This window comes from Colias eurytheme, chromosome 3 (genome assembly GCF_061535395.1).
Source record: "Colias eurytheme isolate Ceu_HAF_F1 chromosome 3, ilColEury1 Martin Lab GWU primary, whole genome shotgun sequence".
Classification (NCBI taxonomy): Eukaryota; Metazoa; Arthropoda; class Insecta; order Lepidoptera; family Pieridae; genus Colias; species Colias eurytheme.
In genome coordinates, this window is record NC_142982.1 from 5114620 (window position 1) to 5137977 (window position 23358).

Here is a 23358-nt window from a genome sequence, read left to right on the forward strand (position 1 = left end):
TAACATTTTCTCTCATACTCAGAAGAAACATATTTTACCAAATAATGTTTGTCAAAAGTCATTTTAAAATAAAAAATAAACAAGTTGTTTAAGCTTACATAATAATATCTACCAGTTAGTTTTTTTTTTGTGGAAATCGCCTAATGTCGCTTCTGGCACTGATATAGATTAGGTTTTTTCTGTGGGTTTTTTCGAGTAATATGCATAAACAAAAGCTCATCTGAGTCCGGCTCGTAACTCAAATAGTATACTATGTACTACTATAGTACTTACAGGCTTTGTAAATACGCGATCGGGCTAGCTAACCTCCCCTAACCTTAAACATCAATATGTAGAGACAGGAGAATGGCTTTTGTTTTAATTTTTAATTTTAAAAGTTTTTGTTTTTTAATTTTGATTATAATTTCCTATCATCCTCATCCTCATCCGCTTCCTCTTCCGTTTCCTCATCCGCATCCTCTAAATTTGTGTGTGAAAATTCCTCTTCCTCCTCCTCTTCCTCATAATCACTTCCTCAACAACCCAATTTATAATACAGATGTAACATATTACTTGCTCTGTGATGTAACAAATAAAACTCACATTTTTTGTCTAGATAATTGCTTTTCTTAAAGTTTATAATAAGCTTTTATAATGTATAGTATGCAAGCCGTATTGTGCCGTATTGTCATCATAGCGACATCTAAGCGACATTTGGGTGAAACTATGAGTAGTTAATATTCTGCTTCCTACCATCTTATGATCTTAATTGCGTTGTTATCGATAATGGAGTTGAAGGTGAATAAATAATTAATAAAACGACATTTGTGCATTAAATAATTTATTAAATACATTGAAAACCCAAGATGGAGGATTGGAGAGTTAATTTGGACAGGGAACAGAATAACAAAGACATAAACTGTAGGTAAACATCAAAATTCAAAACACACTTAACAGTGCAGAAAATTTTTATTTATTTTTTATTTCAGTTAAAATGCCAGTGTTACTTATTGTTTAATTGAGCACATTAATGGCATGTGATGCGAAGCCTCCTGTGTTTGCAAATCCCAGATAATAAAGACTCATTTCACACACATAATAATCACCAAAATAGAATTTGAAGGCAGTGCAACTGTCACCTTAAAATTATGTACTTATGGTTTAATTTGCATAATATAGATTACAATTATTATAATATTATTATCAATTCATAAATGTACTTATTTTTTGGATAACATGTATGTATGTATATATCAAAATTGTGCATGTGAATATAAACCTTGACTAAATCACAGTACTATAATATTTAAATGATTTTAAATAACAAACATACCTATATTACTCTAGAATGTATACATAGGTACTTAAAAGGTGAGAATATCAGAAGCGTAGTCAGAAGTATTTTATAAATTATGCCTTTTAATAAATAGGGTTACAAGGAAGCTAAAGAGGCTATACACAAAATTTTAAAGAAAAATACATTACTTAAGATGAAAGTTATTATAAATCTGCTTATCGCCAGGTCACCTGTAATGTAGCGCTTTTCACAAAATATAAATAAACAATATCAAAGTTAAAAATTAAAAGTGCTTTTTTATAGAAATTATGTTATTTAATAATGTTAATGTGTATAGTGTATGTATTTAATAATGTTAATAAATTTAATGTGTTAATTAATATACATACCTATTTAAATATAAAAAATAATATTTTAATATTTCTTGATTTACAGAATTGGAAGATTAACATTGACTCAATTTTTTAATACTTAAATTATAAATTGTCTACACCAGGTGGTGTCATTAGTCATAATAAACACTTCTTGACTTTGAAACATCTCTTTCTGTAAATCATTTTCATGTTTAATAGGTACATAACATAACTTAATGATTTGAAACTATAAACAATTTTAAAAAAGAAAAATGACTTAGAAATGTGAGATAATTTTGTTATGAATTTTCATAGTCCTTCACAGCCACAACACACTTTTATGAAAATAACCTTTAAAAGTGATATAATGAGAAAATATATAAAAATAATAAACATTTTGAATAGTGATTATAACACTTAACTATGAAATTAATAACATAGCATGCAATATCCATGGAAAAGTGTAAATGACCTATGACACTACAACTTTAATAATTCTCTCTATATGTGTTCTGCACATTGGACATGTACTAATTTCTTTATGAGAACATGTCTCACAGCAACACATATGACCACAAGGCACAAATACAACTTGGGACTTACTTTCCATGCATATAACGCACTCCCCATCATCATTCAAACTTGCATCCGAATCAAGAACCCCCAAATGAGCATTATCATCAGCAGGGGGAGCGCTTGCCCCTGCTACAGTCTGAGGCATATCGCAGTTCTCATTCTTGAAGTCAGAATACATTTGTATGGTTTTCAATATATTCTCTCGATCAGTGCTCAATGATACACCACACTTTAGCAAATCTTCTTGGGTAATATTTAACAAAGACTTATCAGAAAATATGAATTGCACCAAAAATGGTAAACAATGAATTACACCCTCCTGTAAAAGGTAGTTAGCCAAAACTGGATCTAATGTCTTGCCGACACTGAGCAAAGATCTTGGAGCAGTATCTAACAGCTTTTGATAACTCCTCAGCCAAAAGTCTGTCTTATAATCACTTTCATTTTCTGCCTCATTCAAAGTCTCCAATAACTGTTTTCTTCTTTTATTTCTTTGGTCAAACAGATCATCTAACAAATTAACCAACTGTATTCTTTGATTAAGAAGTTCATTATAGTTGTACATTACATGCATTTTTTTCTTTTCTTGTTCGATAACACTCAGTCTTGCTAAATGAGATGAAATAAAAGATATTTCTTGATTGAGACTCCAACTTCTTGCATCTACCTGGTCAAGCAAGGAAGATACCATTGCTTTTTGTACATCTTGATCTTCCAAAAGCTGCTGCACAAGAACTTCTCTAGACTGGTCCTTAGCACTCAACAACTCAGATAATTTCCCGTCAAGATCGGTCTCCTGATGTAAAAGACTTTGTTTTATATTATTTAAATTATCCTTATAAAACATCTTATGTTTACTCATGGAATAGTTATCTTCTAAAAGATTTTCCATTGCTTTTAAAATATCACATTTTTTTATATTATCATAATTTTGTCTTGTTATTTCCAATAAACGATCATGTTCCAACTGTTCATGAGCAAGTTGTTGTTGAATAACTTCAGGTTTACATCTATCATATGCCATAAAATTATTTATTAAACATTCAATGTCTTTTTCTTCACTTTGTATTGTCTGAATGAGTTTCTGCCTTTCTATTTCTTTATATTCTTGAACTCTTGCTATTTCTATATCTAAACTGATCTGATCTTTTAAAAGATTTGACAAAACTCTTTCTCTTTGCTGTTGATTAGCTTTATGGATTTTCTTTTCACTGTTTTTCATAGCTTCTTTTTGTTCCTCCCATGTTATTTTTTGTTTTGAAAAAGGGTCGGGTAATTTATTACCACTATCTACTGTTGAAACATCTGCCTCTATAGGTAATGGTGGGATATACTCAACATTTGCCTCCTTACAAAGGAACTTCATTATCTCTTCTGTGCCTTTTATAGCTACTGCAGCAGGAGGCACAACATATTGATTGTAATCCAATTCAATTGATATCAAATTTGTGGCATGACAAAGCTCCACACATATTTCATTTAAATCCTTATTTTCAGTAATATTTAATTTTCTTAAACACTTTAAATGACCAAGACTGGGGTTTAACACTTTCAGTTTATTTGCTGACAAATCTAATATTTTGAGTGCTGTTAGGAATTTAATTTCATCTGGTATTTGCTCAAACAGGTTATTGTTAAGATGGAGTTCAGTAAGACTTGTAAGAAAACGAATATTCTTCGGTAAATGTGTAAAACAGTTGTTGCTAATATTTAAAGCTTTGATCAAATATAAATCAGAAAGTTGCCCTCCTTCATTTAAAGATTTCAGTCTGTTATTTTGTAAATAGAGAAAATCTTTTCGAAATACTTTGCATATTGAAAATATTCCAGAAGGCAGCTGTCGAAGGCTACATCCTGATAAATCAAAATCAGGTTCAGGCGATTCCTTAGCTAAATACAATTTTCTTTCCAATACAGCCCTGGAATCTTGTGAATTGTGTGCGCTTTTATTAAATAACATTATCGTTCGGCTAACGCCCGAAGCAGCGCAACCCATGTAATTAAATTAAATTGAAAAATTACTCAAAATGTCACCTTTTCATATGCACCATTGCAGCTCTACCTGGTCTATTTAGATCCTGGTTCAATACAATTCTTATGATAATTTTCCAGTCAGTCACTTGAAGATATTTCCATTTTAATTTCCTGTTTTCGCAATGTAAAGTGACTTAATAATCAGTGTTTGTTTTATTATTATATTTTTTATTACAATTTACAAATGACACTGAGATTGACATATAAATGACACTTGACGTAGTCAATTTGACATTGTCATATTATGTCGATTGACATTTCAACTTTTTTATGGTTATCAGTTTTGATCAAAGACGTTTACGTTTTTTGGTTCTGATATGTTTTGATCACGTTTTGATTGAGAAAAAATTTTGAATAAGGAGGGATTCGAACCCGTGTCTTTCGCCGTACACAGGCAACGCCTTACCTGTCGGCCATCCAGAATTCAGCGTCAGCAATAGAATTTGTTTCGATTTTGAGTGCCTACTTTGAATGCTATAAAAGTTAAATATTTAAATGGTTTTGAAGTGAAACTTCTTCATCGGGGTTGGAAAAAAATTTTGTGTAACATTTTTTCGTTACGCGTGACATTTTTCCGTTACGCGCCATATTTTTCTTATCCCTACCACGCGTCATTCGACGTATTTCTGTAAAGTTGCATATAATAAATTATTTTTAGAAAAATAAGATTCACTTCTTACGTGTGTAGTGTGTACCTACACTTGTACACGCACACATTTTTTTTTTTTTTCTATTAAATATTGTAAGCATAATGATATTACCGAATAATTTCATTTCATTTCAATTAAATTTTTCATTTAAATCTTCATTTCACTGAAACATTTGTGTCTTGATTGTGTACAGAAATGAAACATTTTTTTCTTCATATTAATTTACATTTATTTTTTATACACGAACTTAATTACTAAAACTTATACAAAAATATACTTAGTTAATTGTTAACGATAGGTATTATCTGTCATCAAAATGTATTTCTTTACCATACGGATGATATAGTTGCTGAAACTTCGTGTTAGAATTTAACCATTTTGTTTGCGATGGCAGCTGAGACTCTTTGGAATTATATAATATATTTAAGTTTGGTGTGACTGCAACATTATCGTAGGGATCGTAGCCCCCCTTATGTCCATAACTATAATTATCATCATCGTAGTTTTCTAACTTTCCAGTGTTATCAAAATATGGACTTTTGCCTCGTGGAGACTGCAATGCATGAATGTTTTCTTGATCATGTTGATATATATTTTCATTATATTTCTGTTTTATGTGTTGAATCAAATCGCGATCTTTTGGATAATTATTTACATAGTCTTCTTGTTGCTTATCTGTATATTCAGTGCCTTCCTGTGATTTTTGAAGGATATTCTTAGGGAATGTTTCCCGTCCATTATTTAAATGCTTAACTGTGTATGGTTGGTAGACATCGTGGTATTGCATTGCACCCGGTATGACATACTCATGCGGATTTAATGGTACTGTACTGCGTCCGTAATCTAATTTACGAGCATCCGATGGATCCATATTATTCCTAATTTTACCAGAAAACTTATATACACCATCGATGTATTCATTTTCATCCTTGTTTCCTCTAACAACAAGCATTCCACTAGGAGTATTTTCTTCATTATCGGTGTAGTGAGGTACAGCGTATAAATTATTTATTTCCTTAACAACTCCAAATCCATGAACAAACATTGGAGGCACACTTTCTTTCGTTTTACTAAAATCATTAAACTTATCAATGTTGGAAAAGTCATGCAAATTATATGTTTGTGCAGCGGGTAGCTTTATAGCGACGGCTTTACCTTGATGATATCCTATTCCTCGTCCTTCGAAAGGTTTGTTTTTGTTAGGTTTCTTCGCGGCCGGACGAGATTTTGAAGAATCGCTATCTAAAAATTTATCGGAGTCCGCATCACAGTACATTTTATTTAGCTTTTGCGTGTCCTTTTGCGACAGGCCAATCCTCTGACCGATTTCTGCTCCCCTCTAAAACAAAAAGTTTGTCATCTTTTCAATAAGAAGGAATACGCTATTCCCGTTTCTATAATTACAAAAAAAACAGGAAAGAGGTGAAATACCCATTAAGATATACATATGGAGACGACACCGCCTACATCACTTATGTTCCGCTCAACATAAGCCATATGGCTTAACTACACGCTCATTTTTTATTTGTTTTAAAGTGAAACGCATCAAATATGCCTTCGTGTGTGTTACGATATTGCACAAATAATACGGAAAAGTGACTAACATAACTTTTCATCGGTAATTTTTAAAACTTAGTTAGAGCAAAAAAATGGCGCACAGATTTTGTTCGTGGTGTCTCCTCCATACGTAGTAATATTATCTCAATGGAAATACCTAATGAAAAAAAAATTAATACATATGTTAGACGTAACTTCTGATTTGATATTTATGTGGATGAATAGTTGTCATTTTAGTTGTCACTGTTTCCTGTCCGAACATGCTTAGCTGTCGCATATTATAAATTGCCGCGTTCCTTTGTCTCGTGGCGCAATCGTACGGATCGTGCCTAGGGGCTCGGACGCTGTTTATACGACGTTCGACCCAACTACCCTCACTTTACTAATAGTCGTTGACTAGCTGCGTTTTGTTATCAACTACCTACATCAATTAGGTAGCGGTGTAGAATCGCAGTACATTCTAATTACATTTCAAACTAATATTTAACCCGGCCTCGCTTGTTATTTCTTATATCAGAAGTGGGATAGAATTCAAGCCTACACTTGTTAATTGTTTTGAGTTTTGTAACGGCATACTGGCGTTTGTGTTTTTTCGTGCGTTGTGTGAAGTAAAAATTTGTTACGTGGATTATTGTAACGGGAATGTAGTTCATCGAAGGAATTGTGTGTAGTGATCCAAATCGCTAGTCAAACCCTGGCGTTGAGGTATTATCTAGTCGCTGGCGTATCGTAGTGATGTATTTCACTAGTCGAACGAGCGTAGATATACCAAGATACGCGAATGGAGTGTCTATGTCATGTGGACGTGGTTATTGTTCTGTCAGGTCAGTCTGGCCGAGGCAGGATGGTTGTGTAATCCCGAGATGAACTACCGTAGTGTTGTAATACGAGAATAGGCGTACGAGGACGTACGATTGTCAGTATGGCCGTGTTAGACGTAACTTCTGATTTGATATTTATGTGGATGAATAGTTGTCATTTTAGTTGTCACTGTTTCCTGTCCGAACATGCTTAGCTGTCGCATATTATAAATTGCCGCGTTCCTTTGTCTCGTGGCGCAATCGTACGGATCGTGCCTAGGGGCTCGGACGCTGTTTATACGACGTTCGACCCAACTACCCTCACTTTACTAATAGTCGTTGACTAGCTGCGTTTTGTTATCAACTACCTACATCAATTAGGTAGCGGTGTAGAATCGCAGTACATTCTAATTACATTTCAAACTAATATTTAACCCGGCCTCGCTTGTTATTTCTTATACATAATTATATAAAATATTGTCACCTGTTTTGGCACGAGTGTGTCTTTCCCATTGACAGAGAAAGCTTTTCGGCTATAATGCAGAACACTTTCGTAGTCGTAACCCACGCCAAAGTCGGACACCGCAAACGAGTTGTATTTGCGAAAATTGTGTCTTGTCGCTGGAACAGATAATCAAGTTTTTGATTCTATATCTTCTCACTATTCTGAGCTGATTGACGGCATGATAATTTAATATAGTAGAAAGTATAAAATATTTTGATGAAGTTAACCAAAAAATTAAAAATAACGATCTAAGTAACTACATTAGTAAAAAAAGTTATTTAAAGAACAAAACTCTAAAGAAATTTGTGATCATAATGTAAATAAACAATAGATTTAAGAATTAATATTCTAAACATCTATATCGGAATAAACTATCGCTGACACAATAACCTTGATCCACCCGTTATAATATTCTATATCCAACGAGCGACCCGTTATTTTATATCTATTTGAAGCAATTATAAGAATACCGAGCGAACCAGTATGAGAAAATATTACATAAAGATTATTCTGTTAGAGAATCTACTATGTACTTTGAATGATGTTCTCCCACAACACATCGATGAAGTCATCTCTATCAGGACTGCTCTGCATGTGGTAAAAGCCGAGGGTATGGAGTAGCTCGTGTACCACAGTTCCGTGTCTAAAACATCCACGGCCTACTGGATGCCGACCAGACAAGTTCAGCACTTGGTAACCCCCTTGATAGCCGACTTGAGAGAAGCATCCGCGTCTACTACCCTGAAATATAATCGAAAATATTTATTGCAACGGGTGATACGGAAATTTGAATTAAATTAAGTTGTTTTCACTTACCTGAATAACAACAGCATCACGATCGCCTTTCTTATAAGGCGTGAACTTTACGCAGGACGCTTGCGCTAAATCAGCAATACCGTCTTCTATAGCTTGTACTTGATCTAGATCTAAAAGTAAAGAATAACCCATTTATATATTAAAGAATTATATGCGTAAATACACGAACACGATTATAAAGACTCATGAAATATATTCATGTAGTTCTACAATATTTTTATGGCTATGATTCACTAAGAGCAAAATAATAAAGCGTTTTAACGACGAGAGATTTACTTAAAACGTGTTGATTTTAATACCAACGCAAACCAATTTCAAACAACAATTCCCAACCATATTTACTTACTAAAATGTTCTCGTTGAATGAAGTAAATGACTTCATTATTGGGCCACCGTTTGGTGCTGTCCGCCAGACCGTTCCGGGCGAGACCCTCCACAACGTTAGTGACAATCATGCGCCGTTGCCGATCGTTTAAGATAAGATCTCCTTCGAATTTCCCGCTTTCTTCCCATGCATTATCTGATGCTGGTTCGTCTTCATCGAAGTCTGCTTCCGGGTTACCTTTAAATACATAATTATTCCTAATGATTTCGTTTCTTGTGAATCGCGAGTTTTCTTTTTTTTTATTACTTGATTACTGTAATATTAGTTTTTTTGCTAATTCCGATAATATAATGACTTAAAATATTTAATATGGATTAATTTCACTTTAAGCTGAATTTTTTACAATTATTTTTAGCAATGGCCAAAGGATCAGGGCCTAAATGCATATAATTAAGTGATATAGAGACAAGATATAATATAAGAGCCCACGACGGCCAGACTTTCCTTTCTTTCGGAAAGTTGAAAGTTTCTCTGTATATGTCTCCGATACAGATAAGAACGACTAGCGATTATCAAGTCTGGGTTGTGGTTACTTTGGCAGGAAACAGGTAGTAAGGGTGTATAAAATTGTACCTAACTTTCATTATAGTTTAAAAGCTAAATTTTATATATGTTACTTGGGGACCTATAAAAAGACATTACCTTAAGAGCCAGACAGTTTTCATGGTTCTTACATCTAGCCAGACACATTTAAAAAATAACTAACATATCATCAAATTCACATAACTACCTAAAAGCGTGACAAATATGAAATAACCCACTAAAAACATTAGTTAACTATAATTATTAAAAAAATAAAAGTATAATATATAAGTAATAAAGTTATTACTTATCTTTTACTTAGACTTATGTTGATGGAATTTCACGTATCCCGATGACTTTTTTATTGTGTCATCGAGATACGTGAAATTTCATCAACATAAACCCCCGTAAAAGATAAGTAATAACTTTATTACTTATATATTATACTTTTATTTTTTTAATAATTATAGTTAACTAATGTTTTAGTGGGTTATTTCATATTTGTTACGCTTTTAGGTAGTTATGTGAATTTGATGATATGTTAGTTATTTTTTAAATGTGTCTGGCTAGATGTAAGAACCATGAAAACTGTCTGGCTCTTAAGGTAATGTCTTTTTATAGGTCCCCAAGTAACATATATAAAATTTAGCTTTTAAACTATAATGAAAGTTAGGTACTATTTTATACACCTTCACTACCTGTTTCCTGCCAAAGTAACCACAACCCAAACTTGATAGTCGCTGGTCGTTCTTATCTGTATCGGAGACATATACAGAGAAACTTTCAACTTTCCGAAAGAAAGGAAAGTCTGGCCGTCGTGGGCTCTTGATCTAATAGCGACATCCTACTGAGTAACGGTTATTGTAGATTTGAACTTAATAAAATGGAACACAGGTAAAATTGTAACAAGCACAGAAAACACAATTAGTTACCTGGATATACAAATATAACAAATACCAAACTTACTTTTAAGATTTTGATCTAATTGTGATGTCTCCTTCAAAAAGTTCTCAAAATCTTCTATTTCACTTTCGGACATCGATTTACACTTAATTATAAACACACACAATAAAACAACACAGTTTATCCACTTCATTATTCAAAAATAAAACTTATTCAATTTTAAATATTTAATAGATGCGCAATATCGTTCTGCTATCAGCTTTTAGTCGCAAGTTTTCGAAAAAAGTATGTCATATTAACGGTATACTAATGTCTCGTCGCATTGATATTTTAGCTGAGCTAGATCGATTTGATAAAAAATGTACAGCACTGCGAATTTTTTCGTGACAAAACCCATCGAGGTGGGTCTGGAATTAATATAGCTTTGAATACAACCATTTCACAAGGTGTAAGCGCACTACTGCAGCGGCGACTTGCGACAGTGAGCGTGACACAAACGGACTACGCCTACCATGCAAGAATTAATTGCCAAATTCTCTGCACCATTTACTTTATCAACAGATACAACCTTGATTTCGATAATTCTATTTGCTCTATTTATAAAAAATATATCATACAGAACCAAAAGCAGGTCTTTGAACAATTTAACCAAGTCAAGGTCCGTCCGAAGTTGGATTGCAATTTCATTTCCGTGTAATGTTTAATAACTAAATTGCAAATATTGAAAGAATTTTCTTTGAATATTTTTTGTGTAAAATCAAAATAAAAAATTAAAATAAGATTTGAAATTGAAAGGGCGTTTTCTAATAAGTATTAGATAGTTATGATGAATTATGTTGATATTATTAAATGAGACTTACATCAATAGCTTTACAACTTATAATAATAATGATAGGTGCAATAATTATCTATTAATTTGTTAGATATCAAGAAATTAACAATAAGAACACATTGTTGCAACTTTTATCGGCAATGGACACGCTTTCACCACAAATTGGCAAATTAAACGAGTGAATTGTATAGAAACATAAAAAAAGCAATATAAGCTTACGTTAATCGGAATAAAAGGAAAGTTGCAAAATACAAATAGACTAAGTAGATCAACACGAAACGTTTAATACGAAAAACGTAGATAACTAGAGCAGACGGCAATTATATAGCTAATTGTTCTTATATTTAAAAAATTATGATAGACTAGCTGTTGCCCGCGACTTCGTCCGCGATTCGGTCGTTTTTCGTCATTCGTCGTTTAAAAAAAATACGTGACACTTTATTTTTGAATGTTCTTAATTGTCTCTTATAAAATTTAACTACATTAAAATTGAATACTCTGATAAGAAAATCTTAAAATCATCGAAAATCATAGACATCGAATATCTGAGGAAAACATGAATGAATGTGATTTAAATTCTACATTTCTTAGTAATTAAAATAATAATCTAAATTAAATGTAGATTAACAGTTTGAGCGCACCATTATAGAATATGTACCTAAGTAATAAATTACGTTAGTTTACATAGTAACTTTACTAAAAACACGATGACTTTCTTTCGCGCTCGGTACCACAAACTAAGCATGTTTGTGGTACGTGGCCCGCGTCACTTTACCCCCCACGAGTTCCCCTCCGTTGCTATGCGAAAATACATTCGTCACCCTACTGTAGGAAAAATTGTAATACTGTGGCCTGGGCGTTATAACACGCTCAGGGAATTCCTGAGTGCTGATAGACTTCCGTCTATCGGCATTTATACCAATTTTATATTAATATCACCATCTTGAGGAAAAGCTTCTAATGTCGATTTAAAACGCATATATACGGATTAACCTGATGAATTAACATGTTCTAAAATTGTGAAATGAGTTCAGTTTTAAATTCGAGAAATATTGATTTCTTGTATTCGATTATTCGTCGTAGTCGAATACAAAATATATTTAAAGAAACTTAGGTTGGCCTTCAGGCAAAAGGGATCCTATCAAATGATAAACTTGACCTTGTATCTTAAAAGTAAGAATGAAAGGAGCATCTGATAATTGTTGAGCACCAAAGGATCATTTAAAACGCAATACTATAAGAGCTAATATTGTCTAAGAACTGTTTAGATTGCACATGTTCCTCTAAAACTTAAAAGTAGTGATTTCAAAGGTTCCGGCGTATCTTCAAACGAAAGCCGACTCCTTACTCCACTTTAAAGCATTACAAAAAGAACATACTACGTTAATATCGCCTATACAGAAGATGATCTATAGGTAATCAATTGTGAGGTTATAAGCAAACTCACTTTTATATTTGTCGGACCACACCACCGAATTTGTAGATTGATCTTCTATGTTTACCTCTAAGTCATTAAGACTATGTCGAAATCTGTCTGCAGTAAGACGGGCCTCTCGCTATTCGTCCGTTTCAAGAGACCAATAGTTTCAATTCTTAATCTTTCATTAAACAAACTTATTAATCGTTCTTGTCTCAAATAATGGTAATATTCGCGTCCCTACTCTAGTCATTGCTTATGCTCATGTTCATCTTCGAGAGATCGAATAATATTATGGTGCACCCTATTATTTGTCAAACGGTCTTCATATTGAGTAAAAGTTTCAGATTCTCGAGATAAAATATGACGATCGTGATCAGCTGTGAGACGTAATTCCCTCTCAGTGAGGGTTTCGGTCTCACGGGATAGTACAATATGCTATTTGCGGTCAGCTGTGAGCCGCAATTCTCGTTGTGAAGCGGTTTCAGGTTCGGCATAACACATGTTGTTTTCGGTCAATAGTAAGCCTCTTATCTCTAACGATCCTTGAGAACTCTTATTTCTCATTTTCTTAACTTTGCTCGAATTTCGATATAAAGATTTTTTAGGTGGCACTGATGCGGGTGAATAAAAATTAAGTTAAAGCCTGATTCCCACGACATGTTTGCTTCACAAATCCGACCGCGCCACACCACACCACATGCCATGGGAATCGGCGCGCTTGTCGCTCGCCAGTGCTTGCCATACGCACACATGCCGTGGGAACGCTCAGTTCAAATCGCGACGGATGGCGACAAGCGCTTGTCGTCTGCCAATGCTTGTGAAGCAATACATATAATAAAATTGTGGAAAAGTGATGTCTGTACAATTAAAATATGTAGAAAAAAATTAGCAGGTGTTATTATTATCGAGAAATCGAGAGAAACCATTTTTTTCTCTTAAAAGCTCCCCCCCCTCCCACTTCCCGAACTCCGATTGACCGTAATTTATTTTTCCTTACATTTTTATCATATCCTTTTCTAATGGGTTTCATCCTACTGCGATTTTTTTTTGTTTCAAAAATTATCTACCCTGGTGTATAGGTAAATTTTCCACATAAAATGTCCTTTAAATTATGTCGTATTATATTTTTAACCCCCGACGCAAAAAGACTGGTGTTATGTGTTTGACCGCTATGTATTTCTGTGTGTGTGTGTGTGTCTGTCTATGGCACCGTAGCTGGCTAACAGGTAAACCGAATTAGATGCGGTTTTTTTTGTTAGGCAGAATATTTTCCGACGCTGGTTCTTAGATAAAGTGTATCAAAATTGGTTCATCCACTTATTATACCTACATAGGGGTAAAAGTGGGAATGAAAAAAATGAAAGTTATAATTTATTTTTAAAGATCGTCGGGAAGTTTATGAAATTATTTATTCCTTTTTCTATACACTTTTCTTCGTCTAACCGGTTTAGTTACGTGCTCTCTCTCTCTTCAGCCTTTAGTTACGTGCGTGAGACAGGAAAGATCTAATTTGGATTTGTTGCTGGATTTGATTAAGCTGATCAGTGGCTACACCATAGATTATTAAAAACATCCGTTTAAGAAAGGAAGGAAATAGAATTTGCTCCTCTCCCCCCCCTGGTTCCTAAAAAATAATATGACATAATTTAAAAGAAATTTTACGTAGAATTAGTTAGGCATTTCTTTTTTGATTTTCGATATTATATACTAATCATAATTTTTAATTACATTATGTAGTAACTATTTGGTATAGGTTAGGCATTTCATTTCTTGATTTTCTTTAATAATTTGGTACGTAAGTTTTTTAGCTCAGTTTAGTAAGAAATTTTAATAACAATTCTTTTAATTATTTATGGTAAAGTCCGGTCGCGGAGCAGGAAGAATTTCGTACATTAACCTGTTATTACCTGTCACTGTCACTCCCTTGTAAAAATAATGTGTCTTGCTCGCACAGGTGCAATGACCGCCGTCCTTAGGGATTGTAAACCTTTAACCTGAGAGCGTAAGGTTTGTGTTTGCTTGATTGGTGTCAGGTGTTCAATTATGATTTTGTGAATTCAAAATTTATAAGAATAAACCTCAAACTCTTTATGTCCAATCAAAATCCGCCTAAGTCGAAATCGCGTGTTAGAATAACGTATTTCTGTAATATTGTACCTACATACATACATTATTTTTTGAAAAATAAGGTCATAAAGAAGTTTCACTTCTTATGTGTGTACACGCACACTTTTTTTATATTATAATATATCGTTGTTATTGAAAAAGTTAAAATGTAACTAACTAATAAGTATTGTAAATGAATAGAGGACATTTATTTAATAAATTAGTAAAAAACATTTTCTCCTCCAAATATTTCATGTAAACTGCACTTCATTCAAAAATGTTTGTGACCACTGTCAGTAGGTAAAGAGGTCATTGTACGAAATTCTTTCTGCTTCGCGACCGGACTTTAGTACGTATTTACTCAATAATTGTATCTTAAGTAGTAATTCAGCATGGGCGTAGCCACGGTGGGGCTGGGTGGGGCGCTTACCCTGGCTTTGATCTGGTAGGTACTAATTGTGAAGGGGAGTGGGCGTGGGCGTGGGATTGGGACTGAGCGTGGCATATGGCGTGGGAGTGCGAGTGGGCGCGGGAGTGGGAGCATGAAAATAAAAATGATTTTTTATTGTTGCCCCACCCTAAGCCCATGGTCATAGGTCCCATAGTCACTATTCCACGCGAAAGAAGTCGCGGGGACAGCTAGTAGACAAATATAATCAGGAAGCTTTGAACTCCTAAGCTCAACCATAAAAGATAGACATTTATGATGTCGGGAGATATTTTTTATATAATATGGAGAACATTTCTTTCATACTTGATTTCTGTGTAGCTTTAACCATTAAGATACACGCATTAAGAACGCACACGCGACGAAAGCTTAAAAATGGAGTTGCTGTTCTGCTCACGAATATGAAAAATAATAGTTATTTAGGAAATATATTTCATGTGCAGAATTGACCTCTACAGATTTAATATAAGTAGGTATACATATATTTAGATTCCAATTTCCATGTAACGTTAAATTCGACTATACAATAACTAACAGACAACGCAGGTTACTCTCGTTTCCGTAAGTTGAGGCGGCTACATATTCGGTCCTAATAACATGACTTTTTGTGAACGAAACGACAGCGCGGTTTAATTCGATGGCAACACCATCAGAAAAAAGGAAATATTTTTAACTTTGAAAAAATATTATGATTTACACTATTATTAATACTATTTTAACATTAACACAAAATATAAGACTGTGAGTGTGTAAAAATAAATCCAGCTAGTTTCACATCACACTTATGTTTATAATTAGGTATACGACATGAAAATATATTAATTACCAAGCAATAATCATACAGATAAATACTGAACAAAAGTATTAACAGTCAAAGTATATTATTACTAACAACATGTAAATGATGAAGGAATAATAATTATCAACGAACTAACCTTTTTGTATTAGAGTCCCGCCTCGTGATCGAATTATTAAAACACGAAGATTTTTAAAAATGTAACCAATGAACACAATCAATATTAGATTAACTGTAATGGTGTCAAGTTTGACTTAAAATAATATACATCTACCCTCACTTTTAAAAATGTAGTATATTCACACGAATTATAAGCGCACCTTATAGGGAAGGGAAGATTTATTATGGGTTAAAGAGTTAAATAAATAAATAACATAATTATATTTAAATTATTAATTTTTAACATTGTGTTCAGTAGTGTTAACAGGTAAATTGATTTGATTTTTACGAAATCTCATAGATGGCGCTGAATCAAATTTGTCTTTATAGTACTAAGATTCATTAAACAGTTTCTCAGCCCAAATTACGTAAATGACGTAGTTTTTATAGTGTAAAGCTAGATAATAGCATGGCTTACTCAAAAACAACATTTAAACATGAGTCTTTAGATTGTACGCTGTCGTAGTACACGGAATACGTAAGAAAAGTAAAGGTTCACAGCTCCTCCCCCGGAGGTGATAGCATGATAATATGTTTAAAAAAACCTCACTCGACCTGTTAGTAATATTCATGCAAAATTTGAAGTCAATCTATGCAGTACTTTTCGAGATTAGCTCGGACAAACATACAGACAAACAGACAAACAGACAAACAGACAAACAGACAAAAATTCTAAAAACTATATTTTTGGCTTCTATATCGATTATAGATCATGGAATATGTATTCTTTTAAAAAAATATTCAATGTACAGTTTTGACTTTCCTACGATTTTATTATATGTATAGATAGGTACACATTGAAATATTAAAAAAATAACACAACTTCTTTAAGACTAATTCTCTGCAGATTCTTCCTCCGTATTTTCACAGTACATTTTATTTAATTTGATGACATCTTTTTCAGACATGCCTAATCTTTGTCCCAACTTAACATCTTCCTGTAAAGAATATTATAGATAAGCAAATTTTTGCTTAAGATTACTACGCATTTTAGGGTCTTGATAAATATCAAGTCTCTAAAATATTCATTACTAGCGGTCAACCCCGGCTTCGCCCGTGGTACATATTTCGCAACAAAAGGTAGCCTATGTTCTTTCTCAGGTTCTAAAGATTATCTGTGCCAAATTTCATCAAAATCGGTCCAGTAGTTTATGAGCCTATTCATTACAATCAAACAAACAAAGTTTCCCTCTTTATAATATTAGTGTAGATGAAGCTAATAAAACATGAAAATACCTCTAATGGAATTATCGTTCTATTTCCGTTTTTGGAAAAGGCTTTTTCCGGGTAATGCATCACGCTTCCATAGTCGTATGATATTCCAAAATCAGTTATCGTGTCATTATTGTATTTTTTGAAATTGTGCTCATGTCCTAAAACGTAAAATGTATTAAATTCAAATATTGTTAGTTACTATATAAACGTGAATTAATTACAATATAAACAGATACAGTTAAAATTAAATGTGTCCACTGCCACACTGTCCACACACTTACCATCTTTTATATTTTCCCAAACAATTTCTACAAAATCGTCTCTATCATACGTACTCTGCATGTGATAAAACCCAAGAGTATGTAACATCTCATGGACTACGGTGCCATGCTTAAAACAACGTTTGGCGAGATTCAAAACTTGGTCTGGTTCATCTTCCTCGTCCTCTGGCAATCTATAACCCACATTCGAAAAACAACCGCTTGAGGAACCCTAAAGCAAAAAAAATGTTACATAGAACATTTGCATAATTATGTGTCGATTCAATTGTGTATAATATAGACAGGTAGAGATAGATACATAATTTCCACCTTATTATATTTTTTTCAACATATCAGGAATATTTTGTAAAGGACATCTATCACATAGGATAATATAACTTTATAGATAGAGACAGGAAGAGCCTGCTCGTAAAAAATAGACCCATATTATAACTTGTAATCTTTCAGAACTAGATCTACCATCTATGAGTGTAATTTGCTATCCTACGAACTTACAGACAACTTACAAACTAAATAAATATCTTCATTTTACTTCTCTCACATCTGTCGAATGTTCTGCAAAGCGTCTATTAACTGATACGTATCTCTAAGTGCCTATTTAAACACACAGTTACTATAATAGAGTGACATATTAATAATAATTAATATGACATAGGTACCTGTATTCGTAATGCATGTTCGTTCTCTTTTCTTTTGCTGAATTGAATGCACGACTTATTGGAAATATCGGCCATTCCCATTTCGATCATCTTTATTTGATCCTCATCTGAGATAAGATTATCATTATTTATTTGATAGGACAGTAATAACAAAATTATAAGAAATAGTTGGTAAAGTGCTAAAATGTGTCGAAATACCGATTGGCTATTACTAATAACGGATATTTAAATAATTAATAATTTAATGTGATTATTAATTCGTTGGATTAATATTAAAAAATCGTAAGAAATTTTTCAATAGTAAAAAACCTATCCTTTTGTAGGTACTTATGTATATCTAAAAAAAATGTTAATTTCCAATATATGCAAATACGTAGTCATTTCTCTTTGATGACGATTCTTCGGTTAATAGCCGTTTATAAATAGATTAAACAAGGCTTTTAAGGCGTGACCGGTATCGATTTTATCCATTTCTTTTTATCTTTTTTTTCTCTCAACATTGCTACAGAATATTAACAAAGCACAAAGTATGGTGTAGTAGTAAGTAAGAAGTGTAGTAATTATGCTAAATATTATTGAATACAAACCGAAGTCGTCTTCTTGTATGTAATATACGACGGTATTATTGGGCCAACGTTTAGCACCGTCTAGGAGACCGTTACGCCCTTTTACTGCGGAAGTTATTGAGTCCCTTTGTTCGGATGTTAATATCATATCTCCTTCGAAGTGCTCACCCAATTCCGGATTTATACTTAAATCTGGTAAGAAAATTGATGCATATGAAATCTATTCATATATTTTGTATTATATTATTTAATGATTGTTAATATTACCATCATCGTAAACATCTTCTAATCCGTACAGCTCATCTTGTATGATAGGTGATGCTTTGCAAGAAACAATAACTAAAATCGAGAAAACGATCAACATCTTAGTGCCAAGTTTCTAACCACACTACGTTGATTTCTATGCGTTTATATAAGTGACGATTGTTAATTAGTAACGTTCGAAAATTAACAGAAACATTTAAAATGTTTTAAGACTTGAGTCGTTAACAGAGAATCCTGCTGTGAACCTTAGAGCGTATACGCACTATGCGGGTAGCCGCATTGTGGGTAGCCGTCCGGCTGACCGCAAGCACAATTATGTACGTAATATTCATTTCTATGCGCACTGCGATGCGGCTACCGCAGACCGCACAGTGCGCATAGAAATGAATATTACGTACATAATTGTGCTTGCGGTCAGCCGGAAAGCTACCCGCAATGCGGTTACCCGCATAATGCGTATACGCTCTTAGAGTCGGTGTTTTAAAGGCAGCGATAAACTGCTAAGTAATAAGTCATTGGCTTTCTTATCATTTGTCCTTTTTCACTTACTTTGTGTCTAGAATATTAAGTATCCTTACGTGTTACGATAAACAGAAGGAGCTTTGCTTCTACGGAATACGTTTAATGCATAGTAATACTTTAACAACTGTATCGTTAGTTCATAAACATTTATGTGTAACCGTAACCCTAACATAAACCAACGTCAACCAGAATGTGTAATAATCTCTGTACAATGATTCAACAGGTAAAAATATTAAAGTTAGCTTATATTTATATTAGGTATAAGGAAAAAATAAATAAAATACATTTTTGGTATTGTAAATAACGTGCTATATTTATATTACAAAATAATTATAAAAAAAATCTCGACACACAAAATGTAAACTGTACACGCATGCAATTCAAATACAATATATTTTATCGACAAACCGCTAAATATAATGTACAAATAATAATAAGTAATCATATAATATTTAAAGTAAATTAAAAATAATTCATAATAACAGAATAAACCGTTCAAAGAATGAACGAAAAATAACATAAATCCATTTGATACATTATGGCATTCTTTTAACATAATACTGTGCTAATACAACAAACGATGTACACTCTTCACTTAACTGTACCATGCTAGCATTTTATTACATGTATAAATAAATATAGACATCGACACATAAAATAAAGACATTGCAGACGACCTTCATAACAAAACTGTGATATTCTGGAATCTAATTAATCATTGTTTCTAACTTACAACATCCACTATTCTGAGTAAATTAATTTAGGCAGTCTTTATATTTCATCAACCAACACCAAACGTTACTGAACTTCACAATTCATTAAATAAGTATTCAATGGAATACCATACAACAAAATGGTAACATACCTATCAACTTAACGTTCAAATTATTTATACAAATTACAATATCAAGACAAACATGTGTAAAGCGCTGTAAAACGTTCTAAATATTGGTCTAATTTATTATTGCGCGGGATGGCCATCCCTCAACATGCATAACACGCACTACCTTTTCGTTGCGAGTACATAATCAACTACTTACTGCCTTTATACGATTATGAGAATTTTAATGCATGTTACGAAATCGAATTGTAATATAGCACACCGGAATATCCTACCCCGATACATGTACATGCGGGTCACATACCAGTCCTATCGGAATGAACAATACCGATGTCAACTATTTTTCACTAGCATCCGAAATTCAAACACGGTATTGCAACATGAGTGCGGTATGTCATATTACAAGTATTATAAATTACCCTAAATACGTTGTGACAGTAAAACTCGTTTATATTGACTATATCTGAAATTTCTACGCTCACGCCTTTCTCTGAAGATAAAATGGGGTTTATTTACGCTTACCGCTAATATTTGTCTAATATAATATTTGCCTACGTATAGAGGACGTCAACCGAGTTGTAAGCGAACACTCAAAACGAGTGCATCTTATCACATATTGTGGAGTGCTTTAAAAATACATATTACAAAATTATTGCTATATCATCAATCGTCAGTAATCTGATTGTCTTAAGGCAAACGAATAATGCTGATCACTATATGGTTATATCATATTCATTAAAAACTTCTATGAAACACGTAGTCTATGGTGAATTGTTTAGTTTTTATAATAATTATTATTACCAAATGCTGTACGGAGCTTGTACTGAATCTAAGCTTAAAATTAACTATTCAAGAATTCAAGAGTAGATGACACAACAGGTGACGACGATATTTAATGTTTTCTCAAAAGTACATTTGTTAAACAACAGCTTCCTTGAAGGTAGCTTCAATAAATAGGAAAAATAGAATTTTTGAATATCAAAAATAATATGCACTAAATTTTATTTATGAAATCGCGTAAAAATTGCGCTAATTATAGTATAAAAATCTAAGTAAATTTACTTTAATTTATAGCAAAATTAAGTCGCATGATTATTAATAAAAATATATATATCTATTGATAGTTTGGATTTAGTTATAAATTATGAGAAGTAATGCGATCAATGCTTTATAATACACAAATTTATATATGATGTGATCACAAAATATAAATCAAGCTAACAGAAAATCAAGGCCATATTTATTTTACTTTTATCATTTTATCGTTTCACTTTTAAGGGTGCAATGGTTTATCCATTTTGGCACATATTCTATTCATTATTTCTTAATATCCTGCGTTTGTTCTAATTCTGAAAAACCGTGAAATTGTCTGAATCTTTAAAAAATAAGCCACAAATCATCATTAGTAATTCACACATTATAATATTACTTAAAATATAGGCACGTAATGTATATAATTATGCACCTTTTAACTATTGTTACTATGTTAGAAGTAGAGCAATGTGAAATCTTAAAACTCACGTTAAAACACGATTATAGTATAAGGCTATTCTAAGCTATACAGCATGGTGAAATATGATTACGACATTTTCGTTTCTAGTTCATTTAAAGTTCGATGATTTTTAATAATAATATTTCACCATTTGAAAACGTCTATTTATTTACTATATAATAGCAATAAGCCTAAAATATTAAAACTTTTAAAGTCCCCTAATTCGATGTATTCAAGATGTTGAACTTGCAGATAATTCAGACACGAATGGCGAATCACAACAACTATAAAAGAGTATTAAACTTACACACGGTGTCGACTTACTTAGTGACTTGGCAAACATTTGTCAAGTTACACTGATATGTTGAGATAGTAAGAAAATATTGAATTTCAATACTGTTACAGAATAAAGTTTCATTTAAAATACTGAAGTAACCGCTACGTCGTTAAAAGCTCCCGACAGAACCCGATTGAGAAAACGCCTACAGATTTTGAGTAAAAGATTTCGCTACAGTAAGAAAATAGATACAAAACTGTACATAAATAAGGAAAGATAAATTGGGCGTAACAATGTTAGAGTCGTTAACATCGTTGCGTTCGCGTCGAGCTCGCCCGCCGATCACAGAAGTTGCACTTTTAAATATACTAAATAATTAGGCCATCTTAGGACAGATAATCACAATTAGCCATTATACATTACACAATTCCTCATAAGCAAATATATCGCAGTAATGCCACGACGATTCAGTCCTTGTTTAATTTCTTTGGGTTCGATTTGTACCTGAAACAAAGACAATAATTAAATTATTTTGCCGTATGAACTCGTTATGTATCTTTATTTGAGGTCGTCGTTTGCCATGGTCATGTGTTATGTTGTTTGTCTATACTTCTATACTAATATTATAAAGAGGAAAGGTTTGTATGTATGTATGTATGTATGGTTTTCACGCATAAACTACTGGACCGATTTTGATGAAATTTGGCACAGATAATCTTTAGACCCTGAGAAAGAACATAGGCTAACTTTTATTGCGAAATATGTACCACGGGCGAAGCCGGGGCGGACCGCTAGTGTTTAATAAAATTAGATAAAAAGCGGCCAAGTTTCTTGTACTATGGGGACCCCCCTTAATATTTTTTATTTTTATTTTTAGTATTTGTTGTTCTAGTGGCAAAGGAAATACATCAGTTTTGAAAATTTCTAGCTTCAGACAGTTAGAAAGACAGACAGACAACGACGTCTCAGTAATAGGGTCCCGTTTTACCCTTTGGCCTTGGGTACGGAACCCTAAAAAATGAACACAACACACACCGGGCTATGTAGCGGCAGCGGCTACGAGGCGCGGACGTAAAGGTAGCAGGTAGTATAAACACAACGAG

General features: G+C 33.0%; 4 protein-coding genes across 9 annotated transcripts in view; all 4 read right to left on the minus strand.

Moving 5' to 3' along the window:
* Positions 1–811: 811 nt before the first annotated feature.
* Positions 812–4667, minus strand: LOC149909548 (E3 ubiquitin-protein ligase LRSAM1-like). The gene has a single exon (XM_090119578.1). It carries the CDS (start codon positions 4199–4201, stop codon positions 2102–2104), a length of 2100 nt encoding a protein of 699 aa, XP_089975704.1. The 5' UTR covers positions 4202–4667; the 3' UTR covers positions 812–2101.
* Positions 4668–5092: 425 nt separating this feature from the next.
* LOC149909549 (uncharacterized) lies at positions 5093–10887 on the minus strand. Its single transcript, XM_090119580.1, has 6 exons — positions 10441–10887; positions 8914–9129; positions 8568–8677; positions 8285–8492; positions 7731–7867; positions 5093–6228 (listed from the first exon to the last, which is right to left on the minus strand). Exons 1-6 carry the CDS (start codon positions 10568–10570, stop codon positions 5191–5193), a joined length of 1839 nt encoding a protein of 612 aa, XP_089975706.1. The 5' UTR covers positions 10571–10887; the 3' UTR covers positions 5093–5190.
* Positions 10888–16926: 6039 nt separating this feature from the next.
* LOC149909550 (seminal metalloprotease 1-like) lies at positions 16927–19369 on the minus strand. The gene is made up of 6 exons (XM_090119587.1): positions 19127–19369; positions 18881–19051; positions 18294–18400; positions 17635–17845; positions 17375–17511; positions 16927–17076 (listed from the first exon to the last, which is right to left on the minus strand). The coding sequence occupies exons 1-6, from the start codon at positions 19221–19223 to the stop codon at positions 16972–16974; spliced, it is 828 nt and encodes a 275-aa protein (XP_089975713.1). The 5' UTR covers positions 19224–19369; the 3' UTR covers positions 16927–16971.
* Positions 19370–19936: 567 nt separating this feature from the next.
* Positions 19937–23358, minus strand: part of C3G (C3G guanyl-nucleotide exchange factor) — a 42226-nt gene continuing 38804 nt past the window's right edge. For all 6 annotated transcript variants that reach the window (XM_090119585.1, XM_090119584.1, XM_090119581.1 and 3 more), the window contains one exon: positions 19937–22759. The gene's annotated coding sequence lies outside the window, so the exon portion shown is untranslated. The remainder of the gene's footprint in view (positions 22760–23358) is intronic.

Coding starts and splice junctions, on each gene's coding strand:
- LOC149909550 (XM_090119587.1), bottom strand. CDS start 19,223: ATGTTGATCGTTTTCTCGATTTTAGTTATTGTTTCTTGCAAAGCATCA. Junction 18,401..18,880: donor CATACAAGAAGACGACTTCG/GTTTGTATTCAA, acceptor ATCTTATCTCAG/ATGAGGATCAAATAAAGATG. Junction 17,846..18,293: donor AACATGCATTACGAATACAG/GTACCTATGTCA, acceptor TTTTTGCTTTAG/GGTTCCTCAAGCGGTTGTTT.
- LOC149909549 (XM_090119580.1), bottom strand. CDS start 10,570: ATGAAGTGGATAAACTGTGTTGTTTTATTGTGTGTGTTTATAATTAAG. Junction 9,130..10,440: donor ATTAGATCAAAATCTTAAAA/GTAAGTTTGGTA, acceptor ATGTATTTAAAG/GTAACCCGGAAGCAGACTTC. Junction 7,868..8,284: donor GTGGGAGAACATCATTCAAA/GTACATAGTAGA, acceptor TATCTGTTCCAG/CGACAAGACACAATTTTCGC.
- LOC149909548 (XM_090119578.1), bottom strand. CDS start 4,201: ATGGGTTGCGCTGCTTCGGGCGTTAGCCGAACGATAATGTTATTTAAT.